The 14,650-nt window shown below is 58.4% G+C and overlaps 1 protein-coding gene across 1 annotated transcript in view; it reads left to right on the forward strand.

Annotated features, from left to right (window-relative positions):
- The first annotated feature begins 252 nt into the window (after nt 1-252).
- PTPRS (protein tyrosine phosphatase receptor type S) overlaps nt 253-14,650 on the forward strand; it is a 69,975-nt gene continuing 55,577 nt past the window's right edge. Inside the window, exons 1-3 of the mRNA XM_082652459.1 lie at nt 253-362; nt 7,377-7,576; nt 14,157-14,302. Of these exons, the coding sequence (XP_082508585.1) occupies nt 7,486-7,576; nt 14,157-14,302 (237 nt within the window). The 5' untranslated portion in view covers nt 253-362; nt 7,377-7,485. The remainder of the gene's footprint in view (nt 363-7,376; nt 7,577-14,156; nt 14,303-14,650) is intronic.

Raw genomic sequence — 14,650 nt, forward strand, 5'->3', positions numbered from 1 at the left:
TGCCACTGGGGGCACCCCCTTATGTATGTGCACATTGCGGGGGACACAGTGACCTCCTTGGAGGCCTCCCCGACACAGGACCCCCATCCACGTAGGATTTCAGTGCCCGCTGATCTGGGTCCCGACTGGTCCCCCGCCCTACTTCCGGCCGGGCCCGCCCGAGGCTCGCTCTGGGGGCCCCCTCCCCGGGCCCACCCCCTGGCCGCCCCGCCCCTGGCCCCGCCCCGCCCCGCCCCCAGGCCGAGCTCGCTGCGCCTCGGCGTCTCCGAGTTTTCGCTGCGCTCCCGGCGGACCCTGGGTAGGGCTGCAGCGGGCACGGCCGAGGCAGCGTGGGGCCCGGGCCCCGATTTCTGAGCCGTAGGGTGAGTGCGTCGGTACCCCCTTCCACCTCGAGGCCCAGTCTGCACTGGCCTTTGTCCGTCTGCTGGCCCCTCACCCCGGGTTCCCCCCATACCCCCTCCCCGCGCGGCCTGGCCCAGCTGCCCTCCAGGGATAGCTCGAGCCCGCCGCTGCCTGGCGCGCCGCCCCACCCCGTTCAGGCTGGTCGCTCTCGTACTTTGGAAAACTCCAGACCGTTACGCTCTGTGGGGTCCCCTCCCCCGCCTGGCCCCCAGCCCGACCTCTTCCCCCACCTCCTGGGGGCGGAGCCAAGCTGGGGCAGCCTTCGCTGCCAGCCGTGAGGGGGGGGCGGTGCTCTGATAGCGGGTGGGTGCTTTGGCATCCTTCCTTCCGCTGGGGACCCGCTCCGCGGAGGAGGTGGCAGAACTGCTGGGCTGGGGGTGGGGGGTTAGTGGCTGGGATCCCTGCTCTTAGCCACTCCCCAGAACTCACAGAAAGTTTTCCTCTCTCACTTTGTCCCTGCGCCCCTCAGGCTTATGGGCTCCAGATTGATGCTGTGCCTGGTCGGGGCTTTAATAAACTGAGGGGTTGGGCAGGCATATCAGCTCCCACCGTCCCGCTTTCCATACCTGTCTCCAAGCTCCATGCGTCTGAACGCCCCCATTATTGCCTGGAGAATCCTGCTTCCCAGGATTCCTACTCAGAGTCCTGGGCGACCTTAGAGGGGCTTCCTGTGACTCCTGGGCTGACCCTCCTTGAGCCTCACCTCCATCCCTTAAGGCTTGAGCAGACATCCCCCCACCCCCAACCAAGAGCAGATGTAGGCTGCACCTGGAGGCCATGTCTGTGTTGGCCTCTGCTGCCTGTGGCGGCTCCTTCTGGCCTCAGTTTCCCTCTCTGAAATGGACATGACCACAGGAGTGGTATGGGTAAAGTGTCAAATGGGGCCAGGCATGTAGTAGGCATCTAATAAGTGCACGTTCCTAGGGTGGGGAGAAGACTCCCATCCTGGAGGATGATGGGTCTGTGACAGGAGCAGAGCTGGGATGGGAGACACCGGTGCTGAGGGAGCCCAGAGGGGACCCTGGTCCCTCCTGCGGCATCCAAGAGGGCTTCCCGGAGGAGGTGCCAGCTCAGCCGAGACCTGAGGATGAGCGTGAAGGCTGAGGTCTGACGGAGAACGAGGAATGGTGCGCTGGGTGGAAGGAAGAGCGTGCACAAATGTCCTTGTGTGAGCCAGAAGGCAGTGGGTAGGGACACCCATAGGGCCAACAGGGCATTCGGGGTGCAGCATGATGGAGTTGGCAGTTCTGGAGGCTGAAGTTAAGAATCTAGATTTTAATGGATTTTGATGGAAGCCATGGAAGGTTTTAGAGCAGAGGAGGGGCAGAGTCAAACACAGCTACTTCCAGCCCCAGGGTTGGGGGGGGGGTGTCAAGACTGAGCAGAGGAGGGGTCCCAGGGCTGGGGGAAGAGTCCAGTCTCAGCCTGGGGTGGGTAGGTCTGCGGCTACGGCTTGAAGGATGAGTTGACAGGTGGGCCCCCTGGAAGTAGGACCTGTATTAAGAAAGGACCAGAGGTGGACCGGTGCATTCTGAGAACTGTGGTGACCTGTGGGAAGAAGCAGCAGGGCAAGCCCAGGACACTGAGCAGAGGCGCTGGGGAGCCCTGGCAGGTGTGAGCAGCAGGGCAGGGGTGCACCCAGATCTTGGTGTTTCAGGCTCCTCCACGAAGCCGGCGTGGGGGACATGCTGGCAGGGGCCATCCTGGCAGGCTGGGCACCCGGGGAGCGTGGACTCTGGGCTTGACTGAGAGCTGGTCTCTGGCCTCTAATCTTAACCCAGCCCAGCCCCTCCGTGCTGCGTGACCCTCCGTGTGCAGCTAGCCCTCTCTGAACCTCAATTTCCTCTGCTGTCAAACAGAAGGAAGCACGGGGAACATTTAAGAGGGCTGGGCATGTGGAGGGGGGCACGCAGCTGGCGTTACCCATTACTCCCTCTGGGGCTGGGCCTGGCTCCCCAGCTGCCCTGCCCATCCGCTCCTGGCGGTGGGGACCCTTGGGGACAGCACTCAATCCGAATCGATAGTCAACTAAAGGCAGATCCCTCAGCCCTGGTCCTAGCCCATTCCAGGAAGGTGGCAGGGCCAGTCCCACCCGGCTACATCCTGAGCCCGTTGCCCGGTGGGGGAACACTGAGGCCCCAGGAGGGAGAGGGGCTTGACCAGAGCCCCTTGGAGCCCACCAGGGGCTACCGAGCTAGAGCTTGGACCCTGTCTCACACTTTGGGGACACAGCAACCCAGGGAGGCTGGAGACCCAGGTCCTGCCCTCCAGGGGCTCTGAGGCCCTGGGAAAGGGGTTACAGGCAGCAGGAAAGTCCCCTGGCCCTGAAGGGGGGCTTTGGGGCTGGAGGGGTGTGGGGCGCTGGTGTGAGGGCGGAGATGTTGTGTGTCCCTAGGGGGCTTTTCCTTCAGCCCCGCTGCCAGTGTCACCCACCTCTCCTTCCCCTGGCCCCGGGAAGTCCCTGAGAGTCAGGGTTGTGCAGGTGAGCCCCTAGACCCCCAGGACAGACCAGACCCTCAGGCAGGGCAGGGGGAGGCAGCCCAGAGTCCTCAGGCCCTGGGACACCCGGCCCCATGTGAGTGACACAGAGCCCATTTGCTGCCTAGTCCTGTGTCATAATCACTCTTTTATGCTCCCTGCTTTGCGTGGGCACACAGAGCTGGCTCCAGGATCGCGTGACCTGCACCCCGGCACCTGACTGGAATGGGTGCCCACTCACCCCCTGTGAAAGAGGTCTGGGAACCCCCAGAGGCCATCCAGCAGGCCGCACCGGGCCCAGAGAGGGTCGTCCACTTTCCTGAGGTCACACAGTGGCCAGGGAAGGACACAGTCCTGTGTAAACGTGGTCTCTGGAACCAAGGCCCCAGCCAGCCGGGGGTCCTTGACAGTCCCCGCTTCTTTGTGAACCTCAGTTTCCTCATCTGTGCAAGACGGGCACCCACCTCTGCCCGGCTGCGGGGAACAGATGGTGGGCAGCTCTGCCCTGGCACAGAGGTGGGCAGGGACCCTTCCGGGGCCCTGGGTTCCGGGTCCAGAGGCCACTCCCTTCCCTCCTCCCCATTCCCTGCCCAGCCTCGTTTCCCACCCAAGTTATTTCCTGTGACTCCCATCCGTGGCTGTTCCCTTCTTAATGGCCACGTTCATCCTCCAAGAACTTGGGGGTTGCCGCGTCAGGCAGTTCTGAGGCACCTACCTCAGTTTCCCTTTCTCAGCAGTGGGGAGGCTGATGGCTCAGACTGCTTTACTGCAAGACCTGTCAGAGAGGAGGCTTGGCGTCGTGCCAGCCTGGCCACATCCCCTCCTGCCCAGAGCTGCCTAGGGTTCCTTGTTCTGTGGGTTCAGTGTGTGGCCACCGCTCTGCCCTAATCTCTCCCCATCTCCCTGCTAGGACTGCTCAGTATTGCTTCTTGTCCTTCCTTGTGCTGTTCCTTCTGTGAAGACACCCACCCCCATTCCCATTCCCCCTTTAATTCTCAGTCAAGTCATAATATTAACATTAAATCTGGAGGCAGAGAGGTCCAGGCAGAGGGTACCAACCCGTGCAAAGGCCCTGGGGTAGGACCGTGCCTGGCATGTGGGAGGAACAGCCAGGAGGCCCGTGTGTCTGGAGCAGAGGGAGCGAGGGGGAGAGAGGGAGGAGGGGAGGGCAGGGAGGGGACGGGGCAGGTCGTGCAGGGCCTTGTGGGCATCAGGGAGGGCTTGGACTTTTACCACCAAAGGAGGAGGGATGGGACCTGACTCGGGTGCTAATAGGTGCCCTCTGGCACTGAGGGGAAGACAGACGGGGTGGCGGGTAGCATGGCAGGAGATGACTCCATTGGTCCAGGTGAGCAATGAGGGGGCTGGACCGGGTAGAGGCAGAAGAAGGGGTAAGAAGTAGACAGTCTCAGCCTAGGTTTTGGAGACAGAGCTGACAGAATTTGCTTATATTCTCCCCCAGCCCCTTGCAGGGGAGCCTACCCCTGGTCTCGCAGGAAGCCGGAAGAGGTGGGAGGGTCTGGGGCTTTGCCATGGCAAAGTTCTTCCAGGGAGAATGAGGGCCTAAGAGACCCAGGAACTTTTTTTTTTTTTTTGGCTGTACCTCACGGCATGTGGGATCTTACTTAGTTCCCTGACCAGGGATCGAGCCCACACCCCCTGCGTTGGAAGCGCAGACCGATAGGGAAGTCCCAGCCCTGGAACTTTTAACCTTCTGTGTTCTGTCTGATCCTTTCCACCCTGGATTTGTCCCACACCTCCCACCCCCATTCCTGCTCCAGGCCTTGAAAGCCCCCGTGCCATGTACTCCCCCGGCCCAGCAGGCTGGAACGACCTCTTTTGGGGAGTTGGGAGCTGATGGCTGGGCCCCGCCTGTTCCTGGATCAGCCCCGTCCTGCCCAGTAATTGGGAAGGCGGGGCTGCAGGAGCCAGGGGGTAATTAGGGGCCTCCTTTTTAGAAGGCAGCTGCCCCTGGCTCCAATGGGGCATAGGGGGTGGGGGAGGCATCGTGGCCAGGGCCACGTGACCCCTGCCCATGCCAGCTGGCATCGGAGGTGAGGAGACTAGAGCAGGGGAGTCACACACACACCCGCCCGCCCCGGGGTGGTGGGTTTGAGCCCCTCCGTGTTAAAATTCTACCTCGGTTTCCCCAGATGCTCTGTGCGGGCCTGGGCAGCCGATCCAAGTGGTCTGGGCCAGAGCTGAGCCCCCTCCCCAGATGTGGCCAAGCCAATGTGCATCTGTGGGCGGGACCAGCTGCTGTGGTCACCCTGGCCCCAGCTGGCCATGGGCCATTTCCCCAGCTGGGACCTTCACCGTCCTCATCAGCCACTTGTGCTCTTAAAGGGCCCGTGGTTGGGTCCCAGTGTGTATCTGTGGTCTGACTGTGCGCCTGCCTGTCTGTGCACGTGCATGTGAATGGGGGATCTGACGTTACGTGTCCGTGTGCATGCTATCTGGCTGGGTACAGGTTTGCTCTGCTGACTGCCCATCTCTGTAGCCCCACTGTGTGCCCGCATCCGAGTCTGTGAGCCGTGTGTTTTTACCTGCCATGCCCTGCGGAGCTCCAGTGTGCCTCTGTGTTCGTGCTTGCCTGTAGCCCAACTGTGTATGTGTATTGCCTGCCTGACCGTGACCCTGTGTGTATATCTCATCTGGCTGTGTGTCTGTGGTCTTGGCATGTACCTGTGTGTCTGTGACCTGACTGCTTGTGGTCAGACTGTGTATGTGTATTGTCTGCCCCGTTGTGACCCTTTGTCTGTATCTTGTCTGATTCTGTGTGTCTGGGGTCTGATTTTGTGCCTGTCCATGTTTGTGGTCTGTGTGTCAGTTTTATTGGCCTGACTACACGTGTGGACCCATCTCTGTTGCCTGACTGTACAAATACATCTGTGACTATGTCTGGTCTCCCTGTCTGTCTGTGGTCTGACCGTGTGTCTGGGTCTGTCTGTGGCTGGCCTGTGTGCAAGCATCCTCCTTTTCTGTCTGGTCTGACTGTCCATGGTCTGACTGTGTGCCCGTTGAGTGCCCCTATCCCCACCTTCCTCATCCCACCTTCTCCACTCTCCACCCTGGGCCATGACCCGGCCACCACCAGCCCAGCCTTCCCCTGGGGCCACTCTGGGGCTGGGCGTGGTGACCACAGCTGGATATTTTGGGAGCCAGAAACACAGGGGCTGCCCCACGATTACGTGGCACCCGTCCCCGTGGCCATGGTGCGGACCCGCCTGGGGCATGGCCTGGAGTGGGTGTCCAAGGTTGACCCGGCCACGAGGGCCTCATCCTTGGGCCTCCTCCTGCCCCCGCTTCCACCCTGGCCCTGACCAAAGTGGAGAGGGGGCCATCCTAGGGTTTGGCCCCTGAGAAGGACCCTTCTGCCCTAGAGGAGTTTGGATTCTCGCCGGAGAAACAGACGCTGGGTGACGAACATTCTCACTTGATTTGCAGACTGGGGTAAATGCTGTGAAGGATGATCTCCATCATTTCTGAAGCCGTGGGATGTGGAATTGGGGGTGGGGGCTGACCTGCCAGGGGCAGGGAGGGCTTCCAGAGGAAGTGACGGTGGAGCTGAGACCTGTCACGCGGTAGTGTGGGGACAGCATTTCCAGCAGAGAACACAGCAGGGTGTGACTGAGCTGGGACTGTGTGGCTGCATCTCCCGTGAGAGAGGGGACGAGACCAGTAGGCGCAGCTTCCTCTGGGGCTGACGGGAGCCATGGGAGGTGTTAGAGCAGGGCAGGGACGGGCAGGTGTGTTTGCGGGGAAGGTCCGTCTGGTGGCCGAATGGGCAGATTTGTAGGGACTGTCAGCAGTGTTAGCTGGAGCCTCTTCCTTCGGGTGGGCGATCCAGCCTGCGAGGGGGGGGGGAATTAGATGTTCAGAGCGCTTTCTAGAGGGGTTGCTCAGTCCTGGTCTGGGGCTCAGCCTGGGGTCGGGGGCTCAGCCAGGGGTAAGGGCTGTCTCAGTCTGTTCTGGCTGCTATAACAGAATGCCATAGACTGGGTAGCTTATTAACAACACACATCTCTCATGGTTCTGGAGGCCAGAAGTCCAAGATCAGGGCGGTGGCAGAATTGGTGTCTGGTGAGAACCTGCTTCCTGATTCACAGACGACCATCTTGCTATGTCCTCACATGGTGGCGGGGAGCGAGGAGGGAGTTCTCTGGGTCTCTTTATAAGGGCACTAATCCCATTCACAAGGGCTCCACCACATGACCTAATCACCTCCCAAAGGCCCCTAAGACCATCACACTGAGGGTTAGGTTTCAACATAATAGCTTGGTGGGGGGGGACACAACATTCAGTTCATCGTGGGGGCTCAGCACTTTCTTTCTGCCCCATCGTCGCCCCCTGACCCTCCCCCATTGTCCTGTAACCCTCACCCTCTCATCCCGTGACTCTCCTCTGCCCCTCTGTGATCCTCCTGCTGCCTCCCCCATGAAGGCCCCCTGGATTCCCCTGCTCCCCTCTCACGGCCCCTCTTTTTGTCTCTGCAGACGCTGCCCCGACTGACGCTTGGCTTGAGGCCTCTCTGTGAGGGACCGTGGGGGGGGGGCCATCCCCCCTCCAGGGCCAGAGGTTGGAGGTTGCAGGTCACGGCCGAGCATGGCGCCTGCCTGGTGCCATGGTGTGGCATCTGTGGTTGGTCCCATGGGCCTCCTCGTGGTCCTGCTGGTAGGAGGCTGTGCCACAGAAGGTAAGTGTGGGCGTTTTGAGTTTGCATGTGCACGTGTGAACACGTGTCCCCCACCCCGGGGGGGTGGGGAGGGTGCTGGTTTTGCCGTGCAGAGCCTCTGTGCTCTGTGAAAGAGGCCGAGTAGAATGCTTGCTGTGCACTGGGTCCTGAGAGGTGCAGAGGTGAATGACAAGAATGGTATGAAAAAGCAGTCATGCTGACGGTGATGACAGTGTCTGTTTGCCCAGCGTTGAATCTGCGCCAAGCCCAGTGCTAAATGCAGGCTATACCTGCTCCATCTCCCTCCACCTCACAGAACCCAGCATGCTAGTTTCATTACCATCCCCGTTTTTCCATGAGAGAAACCAAAGCTCTGAGGGGACTGGGGCTTACTTGAAGTCACTCCTGAGGTAGCCACAGAGTTTTCCTTCCCTTGCCACAGGTGGAAATACCAGCACCCAGTTCGTAGACACACAGGCAATCAATCAAACCTTCCCAGGCGGAGCCAGGGGAGGCTTCTTGGGAGAGAGAGCATTGGAGCTGGGGTTTTGTGGGTGTATAGGAGTTTACCAATAGAAAGGGCATTACTGGCGAAGATGTTAGCACACAGAAACGCTTGGAGGTGAAGAAAGATGTTGGTGTAGTTTGGGGATGGGCAAGGCTGTGCTTCTGGCAGTAACATGGAGAGGATGAGAATCAGTCCTAGTCCTAATGCCACGGTCTGTCCCACCACGAGGGGCCTAGAGGAGGTGTCATTAGGCTGATGGGGACACAAAGGGTCAGGTCAGCAGGGAAAGAAACTGGGATCTGCTGTTAGCCTGGGTTTGAATCCTGACTTCACTGCTAACCTGCTGTGTGACCTTGGGCTAGTGACTCAACCTCGCTCAGCGGCCATTTCTACCTTGACAGAATGAAACTCGGCATCATTCATCTCCCAGCATTCCTGGGACAAGGACACACGATAAACCCCTGCACGCTGCTTGAACACAGTAGGTCCACAATCCCGGGTTACCACGAGCATGGTAATTATTGCCCCTGAGTGAGAACACCAGAGGCATACACACCTGCCTCGTCCATCCGTGCTTTTTCTCGTTTTTATATTATTTTGTAGTAACTGCCTAACATTCACATCAGCCACCACCACCTGATGAGATGGAGGCTATTCTCCCCACCCCCATTGTACAGATGGGGAAACTGAGGCACAGTGAGGTTACGTTTTACAGCCAGGAATCGGCCAGTCTGCCTGGTGCCAGAGCCCGGGTTGCTACCCATCACCCCACACAGCCAGGCGTGCCTGGGCTGCGATCCATCTGGTCACCTCCCGGGGCCTGTGTCTTCTGTGCTCTATTCCTTGCAGTGGGAATAGTGGGCCGAGGGCTGAGCAGTTTTAGCTTTTCATTCATTCACTTAACGCAGGGTTTCCCCTGCCCTCGGCACTGCTGAGGTCGGGGCCAGAGCATTCTCAGGGAGTGGGGGGCCGTCCTGGGCACTGTGGGGTGCAGAGTAGCATCCCTGGCCCCATCCCCTCGATGGTACCCCCACGTGACCACCACTTATTGAACTTACACTAGTGGAATAAATCATATATTTACGACTTTGACATCTTGCTCCAGTGGTAATTAACCAGCCTTGGGCAGGATGCTGAGATCATTCCCATTGACAGGTGAGGAAACTGAGGCTGCAAAGTGACCATTTTGAGGAGGGGGTAGAGATCCCAGAGTTTGGAGGCTGTCCTGTCCTGAGTTCGAATCCTCGCTCTATCGTGTGACCATGGGTGGGGCTGTGCTCTCATTCATTCAGTGGGTTTTTCATAAGCACCTACTGTGCGCCAGGCACTGGTTTAGACCTGCGAGACAAAACAGATATCCCACCCCCTTTTTTGTGTGTGTGATACGCGGGCCTCTCACTGTTGTGGCCTCTCCCGTTGCGGAGCACAGGCTCCGGATGCGCAGGCTCAGCGGCCATGGCTCACGGGCCCAGCCGCTCCGTGGCATGTGGGATCCTCCTGGACCGGGGCACGAACCCGCGTCCCCTGCATCGGCAGGCGGACTCCCAACCACTGCACCACCAGGGAAACCCCCCACCCCCTTTTGGAGCTGATAATCTTGAGGGAGAGACACCAAGTGTGCTGGATGGTGGATGTGCCCGGGAGCAAGATAAACAGGAAGGGAGATGAGAGCATGAGTGGAGGTTTAGGGGCTGCATTTCAAATGGGTGGGAGGGCATCGGGGAAGATCACACCAAGGAGATGACATCTGAACAGAGACCTAAAGGAGCTGAGGAGTGCACCCCATGCATGTCTAGGGGGAAGGTGTGCTGGGCAGAAGGCATAACCTGTGCAAAGGTCCTGGGGCAGAACTGTGCCTGGTGTGTTGGAGGAACAGTGAGGAGGCCTGTGTGTCTGGAGCAGAGTGAGCGAGGGGGAGAGAGGGAGGAGGGGAGGGCAGGGAGGGGACGGGGCAGGTTGTGCAGGGCCTTGTGGGCAGCAGAGAGGACGTGGCTTGTACCCCAGGGAGGTGGGAGCCCTGGAGGGCTGTGGGCAGAGGAGCAGCAGGTCCTGACTGAGGTGCTCACAGGTGTCCTCTGGCTGCTGAGGGAGGACAGACTTGAGGCTGGGGAGGACAGGATGGGGGGATGCCAGGGCAGAGGAGACTGCAGTGGTCCAGGTGAGCCATGAGGGAGTGTGACCCAGGCTATCAGCACGGGGCTAGCTCCGTGGATGCTCCCTCAGTGAGCCCTGAAATTCTTTTTTTTTTTTTTGGCCACACTGCGTGTAGCATGTGGGATCTTAGTTCCCTGACCAGGGATCGAACCCATGCCCCCTGCAGTGGAAGTGTGGAGTCCTAACCAATGGACCGCCAGGGAAGTCCCCTGGAATTGTTACTACTGTATCCCTTTAGGTGTTGGTAGTGGCCTAGACTCAAACCCAGGTCTCCGTCTCCAAAGCTGGGGCATCTTGACCCCAGGAGGTGGTCTGTTTAGCAGGAACCCTGTCATCTGGGGGCCAGCAGAGGGGCTGTGGGCACCGTGATTGGCACTGCCAGCTTCAAGGAGTAGCCCAGGTCCTCAGGAAACCATTCGGGTGGGGGCTGTCAGTTGGTAGAGAGCCCGGGCAGGCAGCTGATGTGTCCACCATCCAGCACCAAGAGGAGTGATTTCTGCCCTAAAAACAGCTTCTGGTCCTGTGGGGCCTTCCCAGGGTGCTGTGCGGCCAGTCCAGGCTGGGTTGGAGGGGACTGGTGGGTGGGTCTCCAGCTCTGGCACCAGAGTTTTCTCTGCAAAATCTGAAATGGAAAAACAGAAATCAGGCCAAGCCCTTCCCAGGCTCTGCGCTGTTGGCATCGCCACTCTGAACCTTGGTCTCTTCATCTAAGAAACAGGAACACCAGGGTGCTCTCCATCACTGAAGACCCACAACCCTGTATATCGGGTGTACTATTTGCAAGGCTTTGGGAGCCCAATAGGACCAGGTTGGAATCTTAGCTCTTGCCCGTCACAAGCTGGGTGACTGGGGGCCAGTCGCTCACCCTTTCTGAGCCTCAGAATAGAGCTGGGTGTGAGAACAGGCCCAGCACAAAAGGAGCGCTTGCTTGCCACAGGCTGCGGCCATACCCCAGTGTGTCTTTCTTATGTTTGGGGCCCCTTTTTCCAAGAAGAGGAAGGGAGGATTTGTCCAAATGAGAGAATCTAAGCATCTGCAAGAAATATTCTAATGGGGGATGCAGCGGACGGAGAAAGCTCTTCCGGGCTGGCTGGGATCCCAGAGCTGCCTGGAGGTAAGCTGAGAGGCGTCTGCCCTGCAGCGAGGGGGCGCCAGGGAGCGAGTGGGCAGCTTCACTGGGCCCAGTATTAGGCAAGCATCAAGGTTCAAAGCCCCAGTTTTTCAGGGGTCACCGGGCACAGAGAAGTGGTGTGGTGGGGTCCCAAAGAGTGGGGTCTGTTTCATGCCCACCCTGCCAGGTGGCACATAACCAAGTATTTCAACCCAGTGTGATCGGGGCCGTGATGGAAGGGGGCGCCATGGAAGGATGGGGACAGAGGGGGTCCTGACCCGGCCAGTGGTAATCCAAGAAGGCTCCCTGGGGGAGGTGCTGGCTGAGCTGAGGTTGAAGCCGCCAGATGAAGAGAGGAGGAGGGACAGCACGGGCTCCCATCGTGTCTCGTTTCCCGGATTGGAGGGTGCTCGGGGTGTCTTCCCAGCTCCGAGTTGTAAAAAGGCAGCTGGATGCTTCTCACTCCCTGCAGCCCACTTCTGCCCTTCCTTCCAGTGGCTCCCCAGGGAGGATTTTTCTCAGAAGCGAGATTCCTGACCTGACCACAGAGACTTCCCCCCATGACCTTGGCTGGGGACCCACATGGCCCCAGTCACCATTCCTGTAGGAGGGGCAACCCAGGCAAGGCAGAGCCAGAGAGGCAGGCCCAGTCCAGGGCTCAGCGTGGAGCAAAAACATCGAAATCAGGCTCAGGGCCTGGAGGTGAGAGGAACAGAAGACGTGGGCTTGGGGACTGATAGACCCAGGATCCAGCCCTGTTGCTGTCATTTCTGAGCTGTGTGACGTCATGCAAGCTCATTAAACTCCCTGAATCTGTACAATCCCATCTGTACAGTGGAATCAACAATCACTTCCCCGGTAAGATACACAGGCTTTGAGTGAGCCCACTGATGCCTGCATGCAGTGGGTCTGCTGATTTTCCAGGGAGGTGGCCAGTGTAGACTTACATGGTCATATCAATGGGAGCACAGCCTGGAATGAGGGAGGCGAGGCCAGTCAAGGCGCTGAGGCGGGGACTCTCTTTTGTTCAAAGCCCAGCCTGAGTCACAGATGGGAGAAATTGGGCTCTGTGGCACCCAGACTTGGAAGCTGAGGCCTCCTTGAACTTCTCGGCACTTCTGAGCAGCCAGAACTTTCTAGGTGAACCTGAGTGGCTCAGTGCTCGGAGGCCTGGCCTTGCTCAAGCTTGCGTTGTTCATCCTCTCTCTGCCTCTCCTCAGAGCCCAAACTTTTACTTACTTAATATATTTCTTTAATTGGCTCACCTTTCTATTCAAACCTTACAAAAATAATAATTTCAGTTTATCTTCAAATAGTTCTAAATGTAAAAAAGTTACCAGGGTATGAAGCCTTCTTTCCCCTGTGTCCAGCCACCTGCTTTCTCCTCCCAGAGGCAGCTGTTGTTTCTGTGTGTGTGCGCGCGCGCGCGCGCACACACACACACACACACACACACACACACACACACACTCTTTCCCCATTTTCATTTTTCTCATCACACAAACAGGAGCATTTACTATACTTTTTACCCCTCACTTTTTGTCCATTTCAGAGTGTATCTTGCTGTTCCTGTCCTAGAAGTTCGTTACAAAAGCATTCTTGTCCCTTTTTACAGCTGCATAGTATTCCACTTAGTGGGTGGCCCAGTGTTCATTTAATCGTCCCCTTTTGTTGTTTTGTTGGATATGTAGGTTATTTCCCTCAGGACCTTGTAAGTATGTTGCAGCCCTTGGGTCTGTCGGTAAAACTCTCAGAAGTAACTGAATTCATTTTATGGGCTACATTGTAGCATATTACTGTGGATGGAAATCTAGTATCCCTTTGGGCGATTCAGAGGTTACTGTGAAAAGTCAATAAAAAAAGAGGACAATGTTAATGAACTCTCAGGTACTGTAGCCTGTGCCACGTGCTGAGTTGAGGCTGTGTAGGCATCAAAGACATAGTAGCTCCCACTTGAGACTTTCCTGGGGAGACTTAGCACATCAGATCATCATGAGGGGCAAAGGATGGGGGCACAGGACCAGCCCAGTTCAAATCCCCGCTCAGCCACTGGCTGGCTGTGTCGAAGCAAGTGCCTTGCCTGGTCTGTGCCTTGGTTTCCTCGAGTGTGAAATGAGGATCATGGTGGCTCTGTCCCCCAGCACTGTCAGAAGGACATGTTGCTGAGTGTACACCGTCCGCATACAGTAGGCGCTCAATAAGCACTTGCTCTAGTGGTTGGCGGCATCCGATCGCCCATGTTCAGCTCTGGCCTCCAGCTCTGACTCCTTGTGTTTGGACACCTCCCCCAGATGAAGAGGCTGGAGCCCTGGGTTCCATCTCTGGTCTGGCTGTGACCTCAGGTCCCTTGGTCACCCCCTCTGCTTCCCTGTTTGATGCCTCCGTCTCCCCACATGTCCCATCAGGGATTGATTAGACCAAGTTCTCTCCTCCCAAGTCTTTTTAAGATCAAGGACCCTCCATAGTTTGGCTGGTCACTACTGAGGGCCTTCAGGGGCTGAATTTAGGGACCCCGAAGTCTCAGGGGTGTCCCCTCTCACCTTCCCCTGTGGCACTGGGTCTGAGCAGGTGTGCCCACGTGAGGTGTGTCCTCGTGTGAGTATGTGTGGCCGTTGTATCCGGGTCGGGGGGTGGAGGTGCTGGGCAGGGCCCGGGGTGCCCACAGGGGGCAGTGGTATCATTTCTTCTTCTCTCCAGCCCTCCTGTCGGGCCCACATGGTATCTCTGTGTCCGGACAGAGGATGGAGGGCATGTTTACCTGGCCCCATAGGGTCCTTGTCACATGCCCTGGCCCACCAGAGCCCCTCCGCTTCCTGCTCTCTCCCCAGAGCCCCCGAGGTTCATCAAAGAACCCAAGGACCAGATTGGCGTGTCAGGGGGCGTGGCCTCCTTTGTGTGTCAGGCCACGGGAGATCCCAAGCCACGCGTGACCTGGAACAAGAAGGGCAAGAAAGTCAATTCGCAGCGCTTTGAGGTGAGTCGGGGAGGGGGGGAGGGGAGGGGAGACAGCTGAGGACCAGCCCCACCCCTGGACGGGGCCATGGCAGCTCAGCCACAGAAGCTGTCCCAGAAACATTCCCCAGATGGAGCATGGGCAGTCAGGGCAGGCACCCTCTCCAGACAGGTCCCTTCTCTTCTCCCACCCACTCTCTGCCACGTGCACCCCCCACCATGTGCCCCATGAGGGCCCTCCAGGCTCGCTTGTTCTGCCACCTTTGTGCTGTGTGGCCTCAAGCAACTCCCTGCCCTCTCTGAATCTTATCTCACCACTGCACACAGAAGGGAACTCACAACTCTGTGCACAAGTATATGGTCAGACACA

The sequence above is a fragment of the Grampus griseus genome (genome assembly GCF_964374135.1).
Source record: "Grampus griseus genome assembly, chromosome: 3".
NCBI lineage: Eukaryota > Metazoa > Chordata > Mammalia > Artiodactyla > Delphinidae > Grampus > Grampus griseus.